This window comes from Monodelphis domestica, chromosome 1 (genome assembly GCF_027887165.1).
Source record: "Monodelphis domestica isolate mMonDom1 chromosome 1, mMonDom1.pri, whole genome shotgun sequence".
In the NCBI taxonomy this organism is placed as follows: domain Eukaryota; kingdom Metazoa; phylum Chordata; class Mammalia; order Didelphimorphia; family Didelphidae; genus Monodelphis; species Monodelphis domestica.
The window spans coordinates 172,287,826-172,302,972 of record NC_077227.1 but is presented as its reverse complement, the minus strand read 5'-3'; the positions used below and the strand labels follow the sequence as shown (position 1 = coordinate 172,302,972).

The window sequence follows — 15,147 nt, the reverse complement described above, 5'->3', positions numbered from 1 at the left end:
AGTGCCTAGCTCCACACCCCCCTTACACCAGACAGGGGAGGGAGGAAGAACTCCCATTGGGCTGCTAGCCAGAGGAGCAGGTGATAAGAGGCCCAAGTGTAGAGACAGAGGGGACTGGCCTGACCACTTCACTCCCCTCCAGCTCTGCCACCTGTGAGCCTCCCACCTTACCCTCTGTGCTCTCTCATTGGGCTTCTGGGCAGAGGGATGGGGGATGTGAAAAAATGCCACTAGGTATGGTGGAGAGGGGGAGGGGAACAGCTCCACTTGAGTCCCTCTACCTTTCTAGCAATGAATTCTGGGGGAGGAATGAGGGGGAAGGCCCATGTGCCCACAAAGAGTGCTCTGCCTGGCATCTTTGGAACCCATTCCATAGGTTTGCCATCATTGATCTAGAGTCTAGACAGAACATTTTTGATTCCTAGTTTTTAGTATTTCCCCAAAACACTCAGTCTCCCTCTCCCTCTTCCTCTTCCTCTCCCTCTCCCCTGCCCCTCCCTCTTTCTCTTTGTCTATCTGTCTCTCTGTCTCTCTCTCCCTCTCTGTCTATGGCTCTGTTTATCTGCCTGTCTGTCTATCTGTCTCTCTCTGTCTCTGTCTCTCTCTCCCTGTCTCTCTCCCTCTGTCTGTCTGTCTGTGTCTCTCTCTGTCTCTCTCTGTCTGTCTCTCTCCCTCTCTTTGTCTCTCTCTGTCTCTGTCTGTCTCTCTCCCTCTGTCTGTCTATCTCTCTGTATGTCTCTCTCTGTGTCTCTGTGTCTCTCTTTCAACATTTAGAATTTGGAAAGGCCTTAAAGACTTAGATGAATGACCTGGGTTTGTAATATCAGCGAACATTTATTTAGCATTTTAAGGTTCACAAACTGCATTACATACATTATTTCATTTGATCCTCACCATCATTGAACCCCCCATTGAAGGGGGGTTGGGATATTTCCTCCCAAAGCACCTTTTACTTTTATTCAGCTTTAATTTTTAAGCAAATTGTAAGAATGATTCTTTACACTGCTCTGGATCTGTTTCTTTCAATTTCCATGAAATACTCAACATTACTTAAGCATTTATATTTGAATATGTTGTCAGTTTGGTTGTTTTCAATAATGCTTACTTTGTCTGTGACATTTTATGAATCTCCACAGGTAGTTGGAGTTTTTCTACCTGGGTCCCAATGGAAGTAGCCAACAACATCACTGAGTTTTTATTCCTAGGGCTGTCCCAGGATCCCAAGTTGCAGCTGATGTTCTTCTTCCTGTTCCTCCTCTTCTATACTGTGATTATAGTGGGGAACCTACTGATCCTATTCACAGTATGCTTTGAGTCTAAGCTCCATAGTCCCATGTATTTTTTCTTAAGTAACCTCTCCTTTGTGGACATTGCCTACTCCTCAGCCACAGCCCCTAAGATGATTGCAGACTTCATCTCAGAGGACAAGACCATCTCATATTGGGGCTGTGTTACACAAATGTTTACTTTCCACTTCTTTGGATGTGCTGAGATTTTTGTTCTGACAGTAATGGCATTTGACCGCTATGCTGCCATCTGCCAGCCGCTACGCTATAGCACCATCATGAGTGCCAACACTTGTGCTATGCTAGCCTTCTTGTCTTGGGCAGGTGCCCTGGGACACTCATTTGTGCAGACCCTTCTGACTTTCCAGCTTCCCTACTGTAGTGCTCGAGTCATTGACCATTATTTCTGCGATGTTCATCCTGTCCTCAAACTTGCCTGTGCAGATACTTCCTTAGTGAACCTGTTAGTAGTCGCCAATAGTGGTCTCATCTCCTTGGGTTGCTTCCTCATTTTACTAGCCTCTTATATAGTTATCCTACTGAGCCTCCGGAAGCGCTCTTCAGAGAGCCGTAAAAAGGCTCTCTCCACCTGTGGCTCTCACTTGACAGTGGTGACCTTCTTTTTTGTCCCATGTATCTTTATCTACCTTCGTCCATCTACTACCTTCCCACTAGACAAGGCAGTCTCTGTGTTCTATACCACTATCACTCCAATGCTAAATCCCCTCATCTACACTCTGAGGAATGAGGATGTAAAGAATGCTGTGAAACACTTTTGGAGGCATAGGGTTTTGGGGGAAGAAAAGAAAGGTTGAAATAAATCAAAATCAAAGAAACATAAAACCATTGGGGACACCCAGAGGTCAAAACATTCCATAATGGGATGAATCTATTGGGTTTAATATTTCTAGAAAATAACTATACTCTAAGGGCAAATTTAATTATCTAAAATGCTTCTTTTCTATCAAGCATGGATAGTTGTGTTTTGAGGAATCAGAAATAAGATAGTAAACCCCAAGAATTATTACCTCCCTGGGATTTATATTTTTCTCTGATTTCACTGATAATGATACATTTCTGGGAATCATTGCTTCAGAGACATAGAGAAAAGATTTTAGAATCATAGCTTAAGCAGTTTTAGAGATCTTCTAGTCTGATTTTACTTTATAGATGAAGAAATTAAGACTTAGGGGAGAAAAACTTTGTCCACATCAAAGTGGTATTGAATCACTGGATCTCGGGGTTGGAAATGACTTCAGAAATCATCTATTCCAATCCAAAAATTAAAGAAGAATTCTATTGACAATATTGTAGGTCAGTGGGCATCTAGGCTCTGAATTTCAGAACCACAGGATCTTAGTGTCCAAAGGGATCCCAGAGGTCCTTTAGTTTAACTCCCCCTAACCCTTTTTTAGTCCACATGTAGTCATCTTTCTATCATCCTCAAGAGTCATTTGGCTTCTACTTGAATACCTCCAGTGAAGGGTCATCCATGGTCTACCAAGAAGTGGATTACCTTTCACTTCTGAATATCACTATTAAGTGATTAATAAGAAAATAAATCTTATAATGAAGCTAGCTTTATCTTTTTGGGCATGGTGGTGAAAGGACAAAAGCAACTGAGCATTAGGGATTCTCTAATTTAAACTTATAGAAGAGAACAAAATAAAATTTGACATTTATAATAGTTTACATAAATTACCTTTTGATTCCCAAGGCTACCCCACCAGTTATGTAGTATAGATATTATTATTACCCCTATTTCACAGAAAAGGAAATTGAGGCCCTGAAAGGTTAAGTGACTTGGCCCAAGGTCACAGAGTTAGTAAATTTCAGGGGTGAGATAAGAATCTAATCATCTTTCTACTATGCCACAATGACTCTAGTAGAAGGAAGTGAAAAGGGGGAAGAAAGAGAAACTATTATTTAATTGAACTTCATGCATATGATATTTGAAAGGAATACTTTAGAGATTGAGAAGATTTACAACTAGCATGTTTCCTGTTATCCTAACAACTTGATGCTCTTGTAGCCCTTGCTTATTTTACTGTATTTGTGTATTAGATGATCTTTACCTCCCTGAAATGGTTAAAATAAAATACAAATTTTTACATTTGAATTTCTAAAGTCTAGAAAAAGTACTTATATTTTGGAAGGATTTTAAACAAAAATTATTTTTTGCTGTTAAACAAAATGAATCTGTTTGCAAAGCTCTTTATATCTACATTATCTCATTTGTGCTATGAATGTGCATTATCATTATGTGCTATGAATATCCACTGTGAAGCAGATACCCTTATTATCATCTCCATTTTGCAAATGAGTAAATTGAGCTTGAGAGATGTTAAATGGCCTGTCCCTAGCTAAAAAGTATGTAAGGCAGAATTGGAGTCCCATTCTTTTGAGACTCAAATTTAGCTCTCAAGCATCTCTATTACTAATAATACTAAATAACAGTTAACATATCTCTTTAATATTTACAAAGTGTCTAATAAATATTATTTAATTTTATCCTCTCAGCAATTGTGAGAGGTAGGTGTTATTATAATTCCCAGTTTACAGACGAGGGAATTTAGATAAATTGAGGATAAGTAACTTGCCCAGGGTCGGAGGTCATATTGGAAGTGACATTTTCTTGATTCCAGATCTACTGCTTTAGAATTATATCATGCTGTTCACTCAGTCAAGATGATAAACAATTGATCTCTATTCTTATTAGAAATGCCCCAGAACTAGCCTTCATTATTGCCAACCTGGACTGTTGAAATAGCCTCCCTTATATGTCATCTTGCCTCCACTCTCTTTTTTTTTTTCCAGTCTATCTTCCATGTTCTTGCTAGGGAAAAAAATTCTTATACCAAGATATCATTTCTATTTTTATTACTCCTCTGCTGTTGGAATGCTCAGTTCTTTACTTTAATTTTTTTTTCATCAAATCAATTTATTGCAAAGCTTAAAATATTTAAATTGACAACCTATAAAATACACTACAGTATAGAATCCATACTTAAGCCTTTCAGCCTCAGGTTACCTTCTCCTGAGTTTGTTTCTAGACTTTGGATCACCACCTGGGGACTGGACTAGGAGTAAGAGTATGAGGAAAAGAGAAGAGAAGAGAAGAGAAGAGAAGAGAAGAGAAGAGAAGAGAAGAGAAGAGAAGAGAAGAGAAGAGAAGAGAAGAGAAGAGAAGAGAAGAGAAGAGAAGAGAAGAGAAGAGAAGAGAAGAGAAGAGAAGAGAAGAGAAGAGAAGAGAAGAGAAGAGAAGAGAAGAGAAGAGAAGAGAAGAGAAGAGAAGAGAAGAGAAGGGAGAAAAGGATAGGAAAGGAGGGAGGGAAAGATTGAGAAAAGGAAGAACTGAGCATTCCAATAGAATAGATGGGGACTATATATGTAGACAAGAATTGTCTTTCTGGTTATGTCACCCTTCTGCTAAGAATGCTTCTCCAGTTCCTTATTGCCTACTTAGTAAAGTTTAGCCTTTCATTCAAACCTTTCCACAATCTCCATTTTATGCCTTTCCAACTTAATCTTCTGTTACTCCCCTCCACATACTTTAGGGTATAGCTTCTGTGAGTTATTGCTCTATTTCCTTCTCCTGCCCTGAACACATTCTGCTCTGTGCTTGCCTTCTTACTTTTACTTAAATTGTTCCTTAGGAATGAAATTTCTTCCCCATTCCACTTTGCCTAATAGATGCCTTCTTTTTCTTTAAAACTAAATTCAAATTCTTGTACTTTCTCAAAGCCTCAAATGGATCATCCCTGCTATTAATGACCTTTCCCTGCTGGCCTAACATATAACTCTTCTCCTTTCATGTAATCTTGTGTATTATATTTGTGAGTGTTTGAGTAATTTCCCTTTTAAAACACGATGTTTGATAAGTGCAGGGACCATGATTTAACCAAACTATATTTCCCCAAGAGCCTATAGCTCCATGATCTGCACATTTCTTGACATTTGGATTAATGTTTCTGTAAAGAGAATTTTTTTTAACTTTTAGGATATCATCTTAATAAAGTAGTTCTCAAACACCTATTCCTTCAAGAGTATTAATATTAGCATTAATGTATAATATCTAAATATACCTATTTTATAAAAAGAAGCTGAACAGACAAAAATGATCTTTTTAAATAAAAGAATAAGGAAAAGATGGGTGCATAAATGAAATAATTTCAATAATAAGTTATTTTAAATAATGAGTTTTACTAAATGTTTTTTATGAAACAAACATGGCACTGATACCTAAACCTGGATGAATAATAACAGAGAAAGAAAATTATGATTTCATTAATGAATGAGTATAAAAATCCTTACAAAATACTAGCTAAGTAGACAAAACTACATCACAAAGATTATCCATTGTGACCAAACGAGATTTACGTTGGGAATACAGAGATGATTTAATAAAAAGAAAACTATCAATATGATTTATTACATCAATAAAAAAGCAATACAATCCATATGCTTATATCAACAGATGCAGAAAAAGCATTTGATAAAATAAGCATTAATTCCTATGAAAAAACACTGGAAGGAAAAGGTATAAATGAATTTTTTCTTAAAATGATACAAAACATCTACCTAAAACTATCAGTAAGTGTTATTTTTAATGGGGATAAGCTAGAAGTCTTCCCAATATGATCAGGAATGAAAGAAGGATATTCATTATCGCCAATATTATTTAACAAAGTATTAGAAATGCTATCATTAGCAATAGAAGTAAAAGAAGTTAATGGAATCAGAATCAGTTGAAACTAAAAATAATTTTATTAAAATAGCATAATATATAACATAATTACATAAATCATTAGTATTCTTATGTGTTACTTATAAAGTCCTACAAGTAGAACTAGGAAAAAGATGCTCCATTTAATATAACATCAGACAGAATAAAATAACTGGTTATATACCTGACTAAAACAAATCCAGGAACTATCTAGATTTAATTATAAAACACTTTTAAAACAAATAGATCTACATAATTAGAAAAATATTAGTTGTTCATGGATAGGCAAAGCCAATATAATTAAAATGGCCATCTTATCCAAGCTAATATATTTATCCAATTCCATCCTAATCAAATTTCCAAAAAATTATCTTACTCCACTAAAATAAATAATAAAATTCATTTGGAAGGGTAAAAGATCAAAAGAATTAATAGAAAAGGAAGGAGTTCTAGCATTACTGGATTGTAAACTGTATTATAAAGCATAAAAGTCATCTGGTAGGGGGCAACTAGGTGGCTCAGTGGATTGAGAGTCAGACCCAGAGACAGGTGGTCCTGGGTTCAAATGTGGATGCAGACACTTCTTAGGTGTGTGACCCTGGGCAAATCACTTAACCCCTATTGCCTCACCCTTACTACTCTTCTGCCTTGGAACCAATACATGGTATTGATTCCAAGACAAAAGGTAGGATTTTAAAAACGAAAACAAACAAAATAAAAAACTATCTAGTACTAGCTAAGAAATAAAAGGCAGATCATTGGAACAGAACAGACATAAAACAAACAGTAGTAAAAGATTATAGTCACTTTTTATTTGATAAACATATAGATTCAGATTATTGGAAGAAGAACTCAGTATTTGGTAAAAATTGCTGGGATAGCTGTAAAGTAGTTTGGTAATATTTTCCATCATTCATTTAGATCCAATCAAAATATATATGTGATATAGATATAAAAAGCGATATCATATGGAAATTAAAGGAATAGGGAATATTACCTATCAGATTCATGAATAGGAGAAAAATTTATGAGCAAATGAGATGTAGAACACTGAGATTTAAAATAGATAATTTTCATTATTAAATGAAAAGTCATTAAATTGAAAAGTTTTGTACAAATAAAACAAATCTTACCAAGATTAGAAGGAAATCAGAAAATTAGAGGAACATTTTCATAAACATGTTCTTAGATAGAGTTCTCATATCTAAAATATATAGAGAACTTTTTCAGATTTATGGGATTTTAAGAGCCATCTCCCAGTTGATAAATGTGCAAAATATATGAACAGATAGTTTTTTTGATCAAGAAATCAAAGTCATACATTAATATATGAAAAAAATGCTCTAAATCACTAGTAACTAGGGAAATTCAAATCAAAACAATTCTGAAGTATCATCCAATATCTATCATATTAGCTAAAATGAGAAAAGGACAAGATAACAAATGTTGGAGGGGATGTGGAAAAGTGGGGATACATAGACCAAAGGTGGAACTGTGAACCGATCCAACCATTTTGGAGAACAACTTAGAATTATGCACAGAGAGCTACAATACTGTGCCTACTCTCAAAAAAAAATACCATTTCTAGGTCTATTTTTCAAGGAGATAAGGGGGAAAGGAAAATAATCTGTATATCCCAAAATATTTATATCAGTTCTCCTTGTGATGGCAAAGAACTAGAAATTGAGGGGATGTACACCATTTGGGAATAGAAGAACAGAATGTGGTATATGATTGTGATGGAATATCACTGCACCATAAGAAATAATGAGCAGATTAAGTTAAAAAAAACTTGGAAAGAACTACATGAAATAATGAAGAGTGAAATGAATACAGCCACACATTCAATTTTAAGAATAACTTGTGAACATTCACCTCTGGATAATGAACTACACAAAAGACATAATCTACAAATATTTAACTGTTTGCTGAATGATGCCTTCTACTGTGTGGAGAGGTGAAGAAGAGGCTGAAAAAAGAAACCTTTTTTTAATGCATGGAAGTAAAAGGAAAAAGGGCCAAAAAGAAACATAGAAAAGCAGGATAATTTTCAAAGTTACATAATAAATTTCTTATGTGCTTAAGAAAAGCAAGTTGTACATAATGGACATTAATTTTTTTGTACAAGTTTTTTTCTGTTTTGCTTTATGTGTGGAAATGCTTGTTTTATTTGATACTTGAGAAATTCAGAACAAAAATAAAGAACATTATTAAAAGAAAAAAAATTCCTATGGAAATCAAAGGAATCAATTGAACTTTTCATAAAATAAGTAATATCTAAGACCAAGAGCAAACATTATCTCTTATAGAGATAAACTTGAATTCTTTCCAAATAAACTATCCTATTACCAGCTGAGTAATAGTTTTGTTTCCCCATTGCCTATTCTAATTCCTTCAATTTCCCCCTTGTCTTTTTGCTACAACTAGCATTTTTTTCTTTTTCTTTTATTTTCTTTTATTTTTTTAAACATTATTTTATTTGGTCGTTTTCATACATTATTCACTGGAAACAAAGATCATTTTCTTTTCCTCCCCCCGCCCCCCTCGCCTTTCCCTCTCCCATAGCCGACGCATGATTCCACTGGTTATCACATGTGTTCTTGACTCGAACCCATTTCCCTGTTGTTGGAATTTGCATTATAGTGTTCATTTAGAGTCTCTCCTCAGTCTTATCTCCTCCAACCCTGTAGTCAAGCAGTTGCTTTTCATTGGTGTTTTTACTCCCACAGTTTATCCTCTGCTTGTGGGTAGTATTTTTTTTTAGATCCCTGCAGATTGTTCAGGGAAATTGCATTGATACTAATGGAGAAGTCCATCACCTTCGATTGTACCACAATGTGTCAGCATCTGTGTACAATGTTTTCCTGGTTCTGCTCCTCTCACTCTGCATCACTTCCTGGAGGTTGTTCCAGTCTCCATGGAATTCCTCTACTTTATTATTCCTTTTAGCACAATAGTATTCCATCACCAACATATACCACAATTTGTTCAGCCATTCTCCAATTGAAGGGCATCCCCTCATTTTCCAATTTTTGGCCACCACAAAGAGCACAGCTATGAATATTCATTTACAAGTCTTTTTGTCCATTATCTCTTTGGGGTACAAGCCCAGCAGTGCTATGGCTGGATCAAAGGGCAGACATTCTTTTATTGCCCTTTGGGCATAGTTCCGAATTGCCCTCCAGAATGGTTGGATCAATTCACAACTCCACCAGCAATGAATTAATGTCCCCACTTTGCCACATCCCCTCCAGCATTCATTACTTTCCATAGCTGTCATGTTAGCCAATCTGCTAGGTGTGAGGTGATACCTCAGAGTTGTTTTGATTTGCATCTCTCTGATTATAAGAGATGTAGAGCACTTTTTCATGTGCTTATTAATAGTTTTGATTTCTTTGGCTGAGAACTGCCTGTTCATGTCCCTTGCCCATTTGTCAATTGGAGAATGGCTTGATTTTTTGTACAATTGATTTAGTTCTTTATAAATTTGAGTAATTAAACCTTTGTCAGAGGTTTTTATGAAGATTGTTTCCCAATTTGTTGCTACCCTTCTGATTTTGGTTACATTGGTTTTGTTTGTACAAAAACTTTTTAATTTGATGTAATCCAGATTATTTATTTTGCATTTTGTAACTCTTTCTAACTCTTGCTTGGTTTTGAAGTATTTCCCTTCCCAAAGGTCTGACATGTATACTATTCTGTGTTCGCCTAATTTTCTTATAGTTTCCTTCTTTATGTTCAAGTCAATCACCCATTTTGAATTTATCTTGGTGTAGGCTGTGAGGTGTTGATCTAAACCTAATCTTTCCCACACTGTCCTCCAATTTTCCCAGCAGTTTTTATGAAATAGTGGATTTTTGTCCCAAAAGCTGGGATCTTTGGGTTTGTCATATACTGTCTTGCTGAGGTTGCTTGCCCCCAGTCTATTCCACTGATCCTCCTTTCTGTCTCTTAGCCAGTACCAAATTGTTTTGATGACCACTGCTTTGTAATATAGTCTGAGATCTGGGACTGCAAGACCCCCTTCCTTTGTATTTTTTTTTTCATTATTTCCCTGGATATCCTTGATCTTTTGTTCTTCCAAATGAACTTTGTTATGGTTTTTTCTAAATCAGTAAAAAAAATTTTTGGAAGTTCCATGGGTATGGCACTAAATAGATAGATGAGTTTGGGTAGGATGGTCATTTTTATTATATTGGCTCGTCCTATCCATGAGCAGTTAATGTTCTTCCAATTGTTCAAGTCTAGTTTTAGTTGTGTGGAAAGTGTTTTGTAGTTGTGTTCATATAGATCCTGTGTTTGTCTCGGGAGATAGATTCCTAAGTATTTTATTTTGTCTAGGGTAATTTTGAATGGGATTTCTCTTTCTAGTTCTTGCTGCTGAGCTGTGTTGGAATTATATAGAAATGCTGATGACTTATGTGGGTTTATTTTGTATCCTGCAACTTTGCTAAAGTTGTTGATTATTTCGATTAGCTTTTTGGTTGAATCTCTAGGATTCTTTAAGTAGACCATCATGTCATCTGCAAAGAGCGATAATTTGGTCTCCTCCTTGCCTATTTTGATGCCTTCAATTTCTTTTTCTTCTCTAATTGCTACTGCTAGTGTTTCTAATACAATGTCAAATAATAGAGGTGATAATGGGCATCCTTGTTTCACTCCTGATCTTAACGGGAATGGATTTAGTTTATCCCCATTGCAGATGATATTAGCTGATGTACAACTAGCATTTATAATATGATATTGAAGCTCTGTGGACAATAGGATGGTTTATTTGGAAAACCCTAAAGAAGTAACTAAAAAGTGTTTGAAAAATCAAAAACTTCAGCAAATTTGCAGGATATAAAATAAACCTTTAAATATATATATATATATATATACATATATATATCATCAACATTTCTAACTATCAACAAAGCTCAGCAGCAAGAGATAGAGAAATTCCAATTAAGTAACTGCAGACATTAAAAAATTCTTGGGAGCTTACCTGCCAAGATAAATCTATAGATTATGTGAATACAATTACAAAATACTTTTTACACCAATAAAATTGAATCTAAATAATTTGAGAAATATTAATTATTCAGATTAGGCAAAGCCAATATAATAAAAATGATAATTCTACAAGAGTTAATTTACATATACAGTGCCATACTGATCAATCTACCAAAAAATTATTTTATAGAGCTAGAAAAAATAACAACAATATTCATCTGAAAGAAAAAATGTTCAATAATATTAAGAGAATTGGTGAAAAAAGATTCCAAACTGTATTGCAAAGTGATAATTATCAAAACACAATATCACTGGCTAAGAAATATAGAGCAAGACTGAGGGATCATGGAAAAATGGCATAATAAGGCAGCAAATTTTATAGCTCTCCTCAATAAATTCCTACATAAATGTCTTAAAATAATGATTCAAAGTGAATTGTAGGGAGACAGAAATAGTTGGAGTAGAATAACCATGAAGCCTAAAACAACATTGGAGGACTTTGGGAAAGATTTAACCACTTGAATGGTCTGGCCTGATTGATACTCAGGTAGATCTAGACACTCAGGTAGAAACAGTTCAGTCAACAAAAAGCAAACCCTGGGAGCAGCTATGTCAGATGGAGCCTTAACTTTGAGAGCTTTCACACAAAGTGTGGGTTAAGATATAAAGAGTCATAAAGGGAGATATAAAAATTAGAAGAACAGGAAACATATCTTTAAGATTTATGGATATAATGCTGGGTTTGTACCCCAAAGAGATAATAAGGAAAGACTTGTACAAAAACATTTATAGCTGCACTCTTTGTGGTAGCAAAAAAAATTGAAAAATGAGGGGGTGTCATTAATTGGGGAATGGCTCAATAAATTATGGTATATGTTGGTGATGGAACATTATTGTGCTGAAAGGAATAAAGAACTGTAGTAATTCCATGTGAACTGGAAAGACTTCTAGAAATTGAAGCAGAGCAAAAGGAGCAGAACAAGGAGAACATTATACACAGACAGATACACTGTGGCACAATCAAATGTAATGGACTTCTCTATTAGCAGCAATGCAATGACCCAGGACAATCCAGAGAAATCTAGGAAAAAGAACTCTATCCACATCCAGAGAAAGAACTGAGGAACCAGAAATGCATTAGAAAAATTTATAATTGGGGGGGGGGTGGGCAGCTGCGTAGCTCAGTGGATTGAGAGCCAGGCCTAGACATGGGATGTTCTAGGTTCAAATCTGGACTCAGACACTTCCTAGCTGTGAGACCCTGGGAAGTCACTTAACTTCCATTGTCTAGCCCTTACCACTCTTCTGCCTTAGAACCAATACAGAATATTGATTCCAAGATGGAAGGTAAGGGTTTAAAAAAAAAAAAAAACAGAAAAATATTTTATTGACCACACAATGTGATAGGGATGTGATTAAGGTTTTCATGTTAAAGGATCATTCTTAAAATAAATATGAATAACATGGAAATAGGTTTTGAACAATGATACATGTATAACCCAGTGGAATTACTTGTCAGCTTCAGGAGGAAAGAGCGGGTGGTGGAGGTGGGGATAATGAATCATGTAACCATGGAAAGTATTCTAAATTTTTAAAAAAGGGAAAAAAAGATTTATGGATAAAAGAATTTATGAATAAGCAAGAGGTAGGGAGCATTATGAGATGTCAAATGAATAATTTTTATTACATTAAATTAACAAGTTTTTATAAAAATAAAAGCAAGCTAGCCAATTCAAAGGAAAGTAGAAAATTTGGGGAAATTTTTATTGAGTTTTTCAGATAATCACATGTCTCAAATACATAGAGAACTTTCTTAAATTTGAGAGAATTAGTCCCTCCCCAATTGATAAATGATCAAATATTATAAAAAGGCAGCTTTTGGATGAGGAAATTAAAGCTACATATAGTGATGTTGTTCTAAAACATTATTGATTACAGAAATGAAAATTAAAACAACTTTGAGATACCATCTTACCCTTATCAGATTGACTAAAATGATAAAATATGGGAAATGACAAATGTTGGAGAGAATATGGAAAAATTGACCCACTGACACACTGTTAGTGGAACTGTGAATGAATCCAAATATTTTGGAGAGAAAACTGGAATTCTGCCCCAAATGTTATAAAATTATGTATACCATTTGACCCAGGAATACCACTATTGGGCCTGTTTTCCATGGTGATCAAGGAAAAAGGAAAAGAATCTATATGTTCTAAAATATTTATAGTAGTTCTCTTTGCAGTAGCAAAGAAGAGAACATAAGGGATGACCATCAATTAGGAATATCTTAATAAATTATGCTATATAACTGTGATGGAATACTTCTATGCAATAAGAAATGATGAGTAGATTGATTTTAGAAAAACATGGAAAGACTTGCATGAAATAATGAAGAGTGAAGTGAGCAGAACCAAGAAAATGTTTTATATAGTCTCAACAATATTATTTGAAGAGTAAATGTGAATGACTAAGCTATGTAATAGAGACTCTTTCACTATGGTATTTATGGTAAGAGAAGTGTTCGAACTGTTTCATTAGGAAATAAGGTTAGAGGAGAACTGAGATTCTCACTCCTCCCCCCCCCCCACTTTCTGTGTCTTTCTGTTGATCTTAACAGCTCTTCAGAGATGGTAAATTAACAGCAACTTTCAATAGACTAATTTCACAATATAATATTGTCAAAAGGGGATTTATTTTAAAGGAAAGAAGTTAGGAAGTTGGGGTAGGGCAGAGGGAATTTATGGTTTCCCTAATCTATTATAAAGTTCAATATATGGAACTAAGGTTGATTTGTCCTTGAGGGGAAATTGTTAATTACTTGAAAAGGATCTTCAGAGTTATGCCCCAATTTTTTCCAAGATTAAATTATTGGTCAGGAATTCAGAGCAGTAGTTTGCTGGCTCCTCTCTCCCACTTCAAGAGAGCAGAAATGAAGTTTCATCTGTTGGCTTTCTTAACTGTCTCCCTGACTTTTAAATTCTTCTCTGGAATCTTCCCTTCTCTCCTTGATTGACAGTCCTTCAAGCTTCCATTCTTTGCATCTGATTGCAAGTCTCTCTGTTGTGGTAATCAGTTTCTCACAAATCCCCCTTTTCCTTTAAGCGAAATTACAAACCGCAATTTTGCCATAAACAATACTCACCTTATTATTTCACTATGAAGAATTCCTAACTACCTATACTCCAAACTCTATTTTAACATATTCCACTATCCCCCAAAATAAAATAAAATTCTAACCTGTCTTCACTATTCTAACTATTTCTATCCTAAGGTTTGGGATTAAGGAAAGAGGTGTGGGTAATAGAAATGCAATACAAGAAATATGGTTTTCAACATAATAGTAAACAATGCAACAATTCAAACAATATTTTTGACAATGTAATTTTCTTTTAGCCTAATGACTATAATGTGCTCTAAATAAAATTTTCAATAAACCACTGTTACTAATATTATTATTATTAAACTTAACTTATATTAATTATGCTATACATCTGTCCCTGAATCATCTAGCTTCTTAACAATTTCTAAATCTTGCCCTATGTGTTAGTCATTAGAACATCAGTAATTTAATCTTATAATGTTAGTATGTTAATTCTATTAGTATTTACAAACGACATATTTTTCTATACAAATTTTACATATGTACAGTTTTAATACAATTTTGTATGTGATTTCTGTGCAAAATCATGCAGAAAAGAAAATTCCCTTTGTCGGTTTGAATTTTCCACAGGAACTCACAAATATATCAGTTTGAATTTCATGTATGTGTTACTATGAAATGTTTTGTATACTTACTCAGTCCATGAGACCCCTTTCCATGTTGTGCTTATGTGTTATTTTATATGTGTATATGTACCTAGGTGTGAAGTTAACATGTATGATACATCTTTACGTGACCTCATCATCATCAGTTCAAGATTTCAGTCTTTCCATTTCTTTGGTGTTGATTGTAGAAACATACATGTCTTGGGTTTTTCATCTGTGCTGCATACATGTGTTGTCTGTTGTCTCACCTTGATTGAAGTCCCATATTCTTTAACATACAGGAACACACATGCACGTAAGCTCATCATATGTGTGTATGTAAGATTGATTTTTGTTTACTTGTGCATGAGAGTAAGTCTGAATTCTTCATGC

The 15,147-nt window shown here is 34.8% G+C and overlaps 1 protein-coding gene across 1 annotated transcript; it reads left to right on the top strand.

Annotated features, from left to right (window-relative positions):
- Nucleotides 1–1,165: 1,165 nt before the first annotated feature.
- LOC100619599 (olfactory receptor 4S2-like) lies at nucleotides 1,166–2,101 on the top strand. Its single transcript, XM_007480115.1, has one exon. The coding sequence runs from the start codon at nucleotides 1,166–1,168 to the stop codon at nucleotides 2,099–2,101; it is 936 nt and encodes a 311-aa protein (XP_007480177.1).
- The last annotated feature ends 13,046 nt before the right edge of the window (nucleotides 2,102–15,147 follow it).